Below are 11,537 nucleotides of genomic sequence, written 5' to 3' on the forward strand. Positions count from 1 at the left end.
TTAACAAGTTATCACAGAAACATACGTATTCCACAAATAGAAGGATAGTTTAGACAAAAAAGAAAACCTTTCAGAGGATACAAATAAGAAGTATGTTCAGGAAAAGCTCCATCAGGTGTAAATGTTAGAGCCTCTGTTGATTCTAGTTGCAGCTAACACCCCAGGTTACTGTAAAATAATATACAGGATTTTTTGCAGCAAGTTTTGCTTATTTTTAGTTTGAAAAGAGTCCGTTTTCTTGTAAGACCACAAAGTTGGTAAGGGTACTTACTAACAGACTCTTCCAGAATCTCACCTTCTCAAATTGCTCAAGTCAAATTTCCCTTTAAAAATATATAAAACAAACAAAACAACCAACTCAACAACTTGGAATAACAACTTCCTTAAAAGAAACTTTCTCTTCATTTGAGGCACTCAAGACTGCTCTTTCAATGAGGGTTAATCTTAATCCAACAGTCGAGAGAGAGAGACCGTTTCTGAGCTCTTGGGTTTAGTATGCATACTTAAGAAATCATTATAAAATTATCACCTTGTAACAAGACAGAGTATTTGTTACACAGTAGAAAGCATGCAATCTCTTCAGTCATATTACCAGAATACACCTGCAGTATTCACTTTTTTTTTTTTTTTTTTTGGTTGGTTTAAATGTTTATCTGAGGTAACTACAAAGTTGTTACATTAAATTGTGAGCTTCTATAAGTGAAACAACTTATATTTTTGTTTACTCTACCTCTTTTCTACTTAAAATTACAGAAAACACAAGCTCACGCCAACCCAAAAGGATTACTGTCATTCTCAACTTGTACTTCTATTATCAGAAATGAATGCAGACTCTCAGTTATCTATGCCTGAAATTCAAAGTGCTGACTACACAGGGAAAATAGTTAATGACTAACCCTACAGGCCACCTTTGGCCTATCTGTCCTACAGAGAACAAACATCACCTGATAGATAAGCTGCAAAAAATGCTTCTGTTGTTGCAATCTATGTAGCTACCATAAACACAAAAAGAAAATTAACTCCAAGATAAAAATCTATTTCTGTGTTTACGAAATGATGTAATAGAGAATTCTGGCATCTTGCAATTCAGTACTTAAAATTTGTAACCAATATCTGGACAGTCTGATCCAGTGGGTAGCAACCCTGCAGTGGGTTGGAACTGGGTGGTCTTTGAGGACCCTTCCAACCCAGGCCATTCTATAGTTCCATGACATCACTTGTTTTACTAGACTTTGGTTGTCAAATCAAAAGCCATGCTTTATTATAAGAACTAAATTGGAGCTACGTCTGTTTCCTTGCAATAGGAGATACAAGGCAAAACAAATGTTATTCTCTACCATCTCCTACCTTGTTCATTTATTACTTAATAATCATTTTCTTCCCCCTGTAATACTTAAACTCTGTAGGCATACATCAATACATGTTCAGTCTTTATAACCTCTTCTTCCAATACTAAAAAAAAAAAAAAAAAAAAGCTAGATCCGTTACAGTGACTTCGAAAAGGGGGAGGAAGTTCATTTTGGCTTTACTCTTCCTCTCTCCTTTTCCACATACCCCAACCCAAGCACATAATTTTGCAATACCTTCAGCTGACTTTGACCACAGGTTACTGCAGCATTTCATAGCGTCCTTAAAGGAAATAGTGCTACAGAAAGCTGACACTGTTAGTGCTACACTACTTGCACGGGGATCTTATTTAGGTTTTGGGTAGTGATGACTGCTTCCCTGATATGAAAAATAGATTCTAGGAGATTAATGTTCTGAATTAGACCAGGAGATTGATGTTTTGAATTAGACTTCTGTGGTGCTCAGATCGCTCTCTACTGAGACAACTTACATTTTAACTCAGAAGTACCAAGACAGAAAATTCTTTCAACGATTTTGCAGTAGGCATTGAAGGTAACAGGATGGATTGAATTCCTCAGAGTGCAGGCAGAGGAAGGACAGACCTGCACCAAAACACCCACTGGCACGTCTTATGCCAAGAAATCACGCAAATAAAGTCCAGCAGGCCACAGTTCTAAGAAGTCAACTTTAAGAAAAAAGGCAAAGCTTTTGGAAACCACGTAATACCTACATACTCCAGCAAACGGCACGGCGATTAAGCTTTCACTTTCACAGCGAGTGACGCTAAGGTGAGCGAAACGGGGGAACATGCGGAGCTGCTGCACGGCCCAGGGGCACGCAGCAGGCCCTCAGAAGCACGCGTGCCGGCCGGCACGGCAAGCGCGTTAACCGCGAGCACAGCGACAGCAGGCGACAGCAGCCGCCAGCCGCCCCTCAGCGCCCGATCAGCGTCCGAGGCGGCACCGCGCAGCACCCACCAAGCCCTCAAGTGACCGCCGCCACGTTCCGTCCCCTACCTCTGCGGCCGCCGCGGGCTGCTTCGCCGCCGCCAAGGAGGCCCCGCTCTTCACCTTGATCCCGTAGGAAGCGCGCAGCTCCTGCAGCACCGCTAGCCGCAGCAGGCCACGCCGCTGCTCCGCCATCCCCGCGCCCACCACCCCTCAGGTCCAGCACAACACCATAACCCCAACGACTGTCCGCCGCAGCCTGGCTCAAACCCAGCGCCAACCCCGTCCTCGCCTCCCATTGGCCGCCTCCCGTTCGAATTTAGGCCCCCGCCGCCCAACGGCCGGGCAGGGCTGGCCCGCAGCGCCTGCTTTCCGCGTCGCCTCTCTGCCTCGAGCAGCGCCGCCTTCAGGCGATCGCGCTGGCCGCCTAAGGAGCCACCCTCGCCGCGCGACGGCCGTTGCCTCAGCGCCCGCACGGTGGCGCTGTCACCCGCGGCGCCCGGCCCCCGGACGCAGGAGCTTTGGGGTTCTCTTTGCTTCCTCTCGCCGAGTTGGCATGTTTTCGAATAAATTTCGGTTAAAATACCAAAATAATAAACCATAGCACTTTTGTTTAAACCGAATTCTCAGGAAAGGAAGGCACGGTATCAATCTTGATTATAACGGCGCTGTAAATAGGAAGGTCCCTCATACCTTCAGCCACTGACGCCTTTTTCCTGAGTTAACTGTGCTCGTTTTATGTGGTCAGAGCCGCAGTTCACCCCAGGGTGTAAGTGGCAGTTGAAACATGATGGCAGTTTAACCACCATCCCCAGCCTTGTTTGTGCTTTCCAGACTGGGGTTTGCCTACCTGTTCATCACTGCGTCCTCCTACACCTCCCCGGCTGTGCTCTTGGGGCTTTACTCTGTATTGTTATTGCAGACATCTGGAACTTTAAAGTTCTTATTTCTAAGGTAGCTCTTGAACTGTTAATAACAGTTAACAGTTAACAGATGAGCAAAAGTAATAGTTCCTGTAATTATGATCTTAGTGCAGATTTACTGTGTTATTATCTGTGCTGACATTCGTATCATATGAAAATACAAAACTCAAAATCCTGAAGTATCACTGAAAAGAAGTACAAGAGTAAAAATAGTAGACAGATAAACAGTACACTAATTTTAAGGTTGCTTTAGTGAGGTGTATGCAATAGAAAGTAGTCTCATGGACTTCTAACTGGCCTGAGTAAGAATCAGGTAACTGAGTAAAACAGCCCCAGTCTAAGCTGTAGAACACAATTTAATTTAAGCAATCACGATACAACTTGGCTTTCTGTAGTAATGCCAAATTACACAAGAGGGAGCTGTGATCTGCTAAATATTTTAAAACTCATAGTCTTTTTTATTCAGAATTCACATTGAAGAAACCACGATGGTCGCATATTCTGTTTGGTGTTTTTTATTTTTCTAAAAAGCGATGGAGATCTTCATGCTTTTTCCATTAGATATTTAAATATACAATACTATGGATTTTGTCAAAAGCATTTATCAAGTATTGTAATATCCTTTAGGTGACTATTTCAAAACATTTCTGCTTTATTTACATGTAGGGACTGAGGAAAAAAAATGCTTCGCAAATAAGGAATAGGCATTTAATTTATGAACCAGTTCTAGCATCTCAACATAAATCTATTATGCTCTTTCAAAAACAAACTGGGAAAAAAAAAAATCTATTTGGCCCTTTTTTTAACCTATAGAAATGTCTAAGAATTGACATACCCAGCTTCTGCTTTTTAAGGAATTCTAGTTGTTAAGGTCTGTGGTGAAAAGCCAATCCTGAATGATGTTTATGGCAAGGGGGGAAGGTTTACATTCATTTTCACACAAAACGTGTCCGAGGGCTGTCTGAAAGTAATACTCCCTATTTTATTATGTTGGCCCATGACATCAGATGCGGGAGTGGAGATTTGGCAATAGAAGTTGAACCTTCTCACCAACATTCCATTACATGTTATTGTAGTGTGACAGATGGCAGCAGAGGAGCAGTCTGACAAAATGGTATCTGACATGGAAGTGCATATGAGGCAAAGCATGGCATTGAATTCCTCCACTTGGAAAAAATTACATCCACTGGCATTCACTGATACTTGCTGAATTACTTTTGGTGCAGTCTACATGAAACACAGATATATTTTTTCATACATGTGTGCTCTTTTTCACAATCCATATACAGGAATCTGTTTACATTTTAGGAGGATAAAACCTCACCTAAATTTATCATGAGGCTTTGTGAGTTTTGAAATCTAATCAAAAACTGAGAGCTCTAGAGTCAAATGTTTATTAAAATACTTGTTTCAGTAAACACTCAGAACATTCAGTGGTTGAAACAACCAGAAACTCAGCCGTAGGAGATAGAAACAAGTTGCATCAACAGGCAAAGTACCAGTGAGGAACAGGGAAAACAGAACTCACTGCTAAGTACTCCTTCCTGAGCAAACTCAGAATCTGGGGGGAAAGGGTGCAAGCATCTCTCTGGTACAAGCTTACGTCCTCATCCGAACAAGTTTGGGGCAGAAAGATAAGCTAGACCAAGAGAAACTGAAATATAACTGCATGAGGGATATTTACATATTGATGTCTTCAGTGTCTTTTAGTGTAGTTTATTCTGAGTATCCTTCCTCATTCTAGTTTATTCCTGGCTTTATCTCTCAATGAGAAATTATGCACCCAGTTCACAATCATCATCTCCGCAGATTGTTCAGGCTGCATTTATGTTACTTATGTTTTGTTTCCCTCTTTCACTCCCACCACTACTCTGTCTTGTCATCAGTAAAAACTTTTTCCCAGGACAGAAAGTATTGGTAGAACTGCCTCGTGCAAATGTTCGGAATTATGTCAGAAGGAAAACATTATTTCATGTCAGAATACCTTTAGAATTTAAGGCTAACTATATCCCGTGCCTCTGCAGGGGAATCTCGATGAAAACTAATTCAAAAAAATAGTAAGGAAGAACAATGTATCTAAAGCAAGAAAAGCAGAAAGGATGTCTTCTAGACTGACAACATGAATTTCCTCTGGACAGTGAGTTCAAGATAGAGTAATTCTGTTTAACACACCTTCCACTAAGGCTGTGAATTTGCTCTTAGATTACCATCTTGTCCCTAAATGATTTTGAAGAGATATGACAATCTTAAAACCTTAGTTGCATAAATTGTTAACTCTGTATTTGAGCTTGCTCCTCTTACTGCATTCCTGTTCCTGAGAATAGATAATCAAAGCTATTTCATTAAAGCTTGAATATTCCACATTAAGAACCACCTGTATTTTGTCTGAGAAATTCCAAACCTCAATTTCTTGATGGGTAGTAATTGAATTTATTATTTACAGTCATTAGTACTATAGGCATGTAGGTTTTTCAAACGAAATTTTGAGATAGCAGAGAACAGTATTATACAAAACATAGCATTCAGAATAACTTTTCCCCATTTACTCTGCAAGACCACATGTTTGAAGGAGCAGAGAAATCATTATATGAGACAAAAGACACCTGCATGTCTGGCATAGAGAGGTGAAACTTCAGAAAAGTCCAGTGATTTTATAGGTAGATTCGAATATATAAAATGCTAAGATCTTGATTTAGTGAATATAGTTTAAAGCTTAATTGCACCAAGGTAATGTTTTACATATTTTCTTTGGGGATGGAGATGTACTTCTAATGAACTCAAATCTGCTAATTGCAACAAGTCAGTCTAGGTGAGCAGAATTCAAGTTCACATTGTCAAATGGAACTCAGTTAGAAAATAAAAAATTGAAAATAATGAAAGCAATAATATTTGTTGATCAGGCTGATAAATTTGCTATCTCCCTTTTACCACATAAGGGGAGAGAGGACTTCTTTGAAGCCACATACTGTCTTGGAAATCAGCCTTTAAAATATACAGGGTGCTTCTAAATCAAGTCAGTTTAGTTACTGATGATGTCACACCACTCAATTCACTATAGACACTTCCTGCTGTAAGTGCTTGATGGCTGAAGTGCATCATGGCAGAAGCTAAGATTTTTCTCTTGACACTGTGCATGACATTTTGCACTTACAATACATTTCATTTCATTTTTAACAGCATTAGTAAGAAGCCTGGTTTTTCTCTTCTGAATTTCTCTCACTTTCAGTTCTTGTGTTTGAATGGTTGAATTATCTGAAACTGGCAATTTGTCAGTAATGGAATGATTTAAAGATTACATGTGCTATCTTCACTCACTCTCTTCAACTCTACAATACAAAATGTAAAATAATGGTGTTAAGATAACCCTAACAAGGGCAATGTTTTACACTCCTCTTCAGTGCAGAAAATTCTCCAGTAAAACCAAAATTTTGATCTGTACATTGAGATATATCCTGTACCTTTAAAACAAATGAGGTGTTCAACATGCTTTCTAAGCAAGGTCATGAGCCTTCACACCTGCCGCTTATCATCACTGAACTTCATTCATGAGTTAAAGTATAGATGGATATAAACAAAACAAACCATAAAATAGTTACAGATTTCTGCTTTAGTGACATCATAGACAGCGAGACAGCTTAAGCAACATGGAAGGAAGGCAGACCAACTGGTACTGCCAAAAATGGAAATAATAAATAAATAATAATAATAAACTAATAGTATGCATCTCTGAGTTGCAAATATGGCATTTTAACTAAAAAGATAAAAGAGCTACTTGGTTAGCTTCCTAAACTGTGAAGTCACATTTAAAACAACAGAAATACCAAAAAAAAAAAAGTGTTGAAATGGGAAGGCAGTACAATGCATAGACTGCAGATATGAGATAAGGACAAAAAAAATATTCTTTTTTTTTAGCATATCCCCTTTACAAACTTCCAGGTAGTGAAAGTTCCAGGTAGTGAAAGGAGAACTTGATTTTTTTCCTCAAACTCATTCCTCTCAATATTAAATAAATCCCAGATCTTGAGAGAATACTCTGGTAATATGATATTTTATTTCCTTTTTCTAAGCAAAGACTGTGCTTAAAGCATTTTGGAATGCTTTTGGCAAGGTATTTTCATGTAAAAATTATAAATAATTAAATCATTGAAGGGCTGGAAAATTTATATCCAAAATACAAAATTTGGGATTTTAAAATCTCTCTATGTAATGATTCAGTTTATTTGGATAACCACTCTTTCAGAATACAATTGTGTGACAGGGACTGGGGTTATAAGAGACGCAGACACTTGGTTGTGTCAGGTTACAAATGGAGCTGCTGAACAATATTGTCACTATTTGCTTTGTGGACAAATTATTTCACATCCATTCTTAGAAAAGAATGATGTGTTGTATATTTTTTCTGCTTGTGCATTAGATTTTCAAGTGTCTTACCTCTATTATATGCGTATCATTGTTCAAGAGAAGTATCTCTTGGTTCCCACTTCAGTTGGAAAGGTATGAGTGCACTTCTTATTTAGCTTGAAAAATGAACCAAAGGCACCTCTGAAGAGATGTGGTTTTGATTCAGTGAAGTAATCGTGATAAGAATGCACTACTGAGAAAACTCATTCATTCAGTTTTACTAGAGTTAAAAAAGAGTTAAAAAAAACTTGATTTGGAAGAAATATAAGTTTCACACAACTATAATTCTAGATCTGGAAAGGAAATTAAGATTACTCATGTTACTTTACTTTTATAGAATACTATTTCACACAATGTTAATTAGTTTTAAGAATGCTTCCGATTCTCATCAAAATGATACACCCATCTGAATTTACACTTGCATCATTTTAAGTGGTAAGTTCAAAAGGAACATTGGACATTTTTAATTAGCAAAGTAAAAATAAATGTATGATTTCCTTTTTACTCTGAGTTTCTCATACATGCTGTTTATTTTTATATATTCTGAACAATACATTTAATCAACTTGCTTAGAACGAATTCCAATCTCTTTCAGCTATAAGTACCTACAGCTAGTGGTATATCTTTATACCTTTATATATCTCTAAACTTTTTTCTTGAATCAGATGGTCTAGCAAATACTGGAAGATAAAGCTCCTAAAACTCAGGATTGCCAGTTGTATATAGCACTTAGGTGCTTGGTACAGACTGGAATGCAGAAGTTTTTGTTCATTTGCATTTCATAAGAAGTATAAATATTATAAAAAGAGAACTCTGACCACTCTTTCAGAGGCAGATGCCCTACTCACTTTTTCCAGATAACAGCACAGCTTTCTTTTATTCATTGTTTTTATCCTTTGGTGTAAAGCACTTACAGTGAAACCTTTAAGTATGTATTATTAATTTTTCTTCTTTGGGAGAATTCAGATCCACTTGACATACTCTAATTATCCATTCTGCTGCATAAGAGAGGTTATTATTTATCTGCTAGAATGGTGACCAGAAGAGAGGTAAAGAAAATATGTGGGTTAAAAGGAATAAAAAAATATATAGTTATCTTTTAAATGCTGCTTTTTTTTTTTTTTTTAAATCCAGTGTAGAGTTCAGTAAAAAATTAAGTATCTATTTTTCTTCAGAGATGGCAGCCAGAATATCCTAATACCAACTTGATGAATGAGTCATGCTGCTGCACATAATTTTTTTTTCTGACTCACTGAATCTTTTTTTTTTTTTCCCCAGTACATTGTGGAGTAGAAAGTCTCTTTTTTATTTTATTATTTTATTTTTTTACTTCCCCCACTCCTTCCCTGTAGACTAATTCTGGTGGCTGGAGAGGTTTTTTCTAACGGGAGAACTATTACTTTGTTTGACTCTTGGAACACAAAAAATGAAAATTCCATTCCTTGGATAATGCTGTTGTCAGCATTATGAAATTGTATGAAAGAAGGGTATTAACTCTCCTCTGGTTACACTGATAGTAGAACAAGAAGCTTAAACCCTCATATCATCTTCATCATCTGCCTGGTCCAATCAGGAAAGCCTATCAGAAAACTATTGAGAGACAGTTTTGGCAAAGGAACTGAGTTTAGACTTCAGGCCAACCTATAATATGAAAATAAGTAGAAGGAAAAGAAAAAGCCTTTTTTTCTTTCTGGCACATTTTCTAGGCAGATTCACGTTCTTACTTTAAGGATGTAAAAAAATCCAAAGAGCAGGAAGTCTATATACTTCTAGTCCTGGGTGGAAGCTGAGTGGGGCTTTGAAGGGATCTTTTTCAGTCTTATGCCTGAGGTGGGACCTCAGCTGGAATGCAGCTGCTCAAATCTTATGTTAGGCACCCAAGCCTAGTCATATATGTGTATCTGTTCACAGCATGTTTGAAGTGAAAGACTTCTGAAATTAGAAGTGTAACTCCAGATCCAAATCTTGTTTTACTTTTCTAATTTTTGCTCTCTTCTTTTCAATCAGTGTGGCAAGGAGAAAAAAGCAAAGCAAGCTGTGTATGGAAAATTAAAATGAGAACAAAAGTCTATCCAAATTATGCAACAAGGAACATTATGCTATAAAATTTCAAGTGTGGCTGTCATTGAATGATATTAAGGTTTCAACAGTTATTTTCTTGATCAAGACTTAATTTCTTGCATAAAAGGCTTTTTAAGCTTAAAGCCGCGCCAATACATTAGCGTCCTTCAGTTTTTCAAGTCAGTCTGAAAGATGCTGAAGGATTTTAATGGAATGGAAGCATTTTTCTTTGTTACAGATCAGTTGTCTCAGGCTACTTTCACAACAGACTTAGAATGTAAATAATTTACAAATGGAACCCATCATTAGATACAACGGTCAGTAGATCGTTTTGCAGTTTCCTGTTAGGAAGCAGCCTCTCAATGCAGGCTTAAGGCTTGTGTTGCTGGAGGTAGGGGCAGTGTTCAGGCTGGACAGAAATAACTGTAACTAACTTTCACCTGCACATTCAAAAGAAAATTTTTCTGTATTGTAATACAGCAGAGAACAGAAGCCACAGATTCCCTTTTTTTAAACTCTATTCCCTGTTTCTTCTCTGGAACGAGGTGTTTCTGCATGCAGCGTGGCAGAAATAAGCTATTTTAATGTACCAGCAGTGGGAGTGTTTGAAAAGATAAAATCATTAAATAATAGCCTTGATGGTGAGACTCTTGTTGAGACTTGCACAGTGCATGGTGATGGACACATTGCTGGAAGGCTCCGTAGTGCATTTCTGGAATCCAAGGGCACCTTTTGACCCAGAAATAACAGATTGGTGTTGTGTGATTTTGTGCACACTTATTTTGAAGAGCACACATAGGCTTTCCTTCCTCAGTTTTCCCCAGTCATCCAATATGCACCTGTTTACTTGACTGCTTGTTTGTTGTTGGGTTGTTATCCCAGTTCTTGGGATGGCAAAACTGGGCCCTATCCTTCTCTTGTTGTGTGATTCTGGGCTCCACTTAAACCTTCATCTGTTAAATGCTCTCACTCTACTGAATGTTTAAAGGACAGTCAGTAAATGTTTTGTTGGTTTATTTAACATATTCCCTCCAGTTGTATTCCATTCTTTTAACATCTGGCATTTCTTCAATCTGAATTCTTTATACAAATCCACATTTTTATTTTCTTCAAGTAGAAAAGAACATTGTTTGTGAACAAAAATCATCATCCTTATTATTATCTTCTTTATTTCTCCTCTTTCCTTTAAAACAGATGTGTCTGCTCAACTTAACTAACATTTTAGCCTATTCACACCAGATGCTGCATAAATCCAATAAGAGACAGAACCTATTAGGAAAAGCCTGGAATCCAAATAAACAAGGCAACTTGTATTCCTAGGTAAAGGAGACACAGATCAATGAGATAGCTTGTCTAGGACAGTCAATAGCTGAGCTAAGAATAAAATCCAGGTCTCTTGAAATTCAATCCCACTAACCTCCCACTGACCTATGCAACCTCCTTTTTATAACCCATCAGTAATTCAAACTAAGTAGAAATGGTGTTACTGTGTGGCTAAGACACACATTTGTCCCATAGAGCCTCATCCTATTACTTCTGTAATATATACAGTGACTTATAATGGCTGTTGAGTCCAGCTCAATTTGAAGAGCGTATCTGTGTAAGGAGCATACTTTAAAAAGTCTTACACAAACAATTCCACCTGCACAAGTGCTTTTTCACAAATCAGGACGTCAGTAAATATGATTGAGAAAAATATAGGCAGACTTCAATTTTGACAGTGGTAACTGTTAAAAAGACTGCAGAATAAATATCATCAGTTTTTGGATCTGAATAGCCTATTGACGAACTTTCACAGAAAAAAAAAACATTTTTTTTCTCTGAAAACCAGAAGTTTTTAAACAAAAAAAAGTGTTTT

At 37.9% G+C, this 11,537-nt stretch overlaps 1 protein-coding gene across 3 annotated transcripts in view; it reads right to left on the minus strand.

Annotated features, from left to right (window-relative positions):
- Positions 1 to 2,580, minus strand: part of LOC128086647 (neuroendocrine protein 7B2) — a 40,095-nt gene extending 37,515 nt beyond the window's left edge. Inside the window, exon 1 of one of the 3 annotated variants that reach the window (XM_052695469.1) lies at positions 2,364 to 2,580. In XM_052695469.1, the coding sequence (XP_052551429.1) occupies positions 2,364 to 2,489 (126 nt within the window). In that variant the 5' untranslated portion in view covers positions 2,490 to 2,580. Of the gene's footprint in view, positions 1 to 730; positions 750 to 2,363 lie in introns of those variants that run through there. The other 2 variants (XM_052695471.1, XM_052695470.1) reach the window with 2 other exon arrangements.
- Positions 2,581 to 11,537: the final 8,957 nt, after the last annotated feature.

The sequence above is a fragment of the Tympanuchus pallidicinctus genome, unplaced genomic scaffold, assembly GCF_026119805.1.
Source record: "Tympanuchus pallidicinctus isolate F22 unplaced genomic scaffold, pur_lepc_1.0 scaffold3, whole genome shotgun sequence".
NCBI lineage: Eukaryota > Metazoa > Chordata > Aves > Galliformes > Phasianidae > Tympanuchus > Tympanuchus pallidicinctus.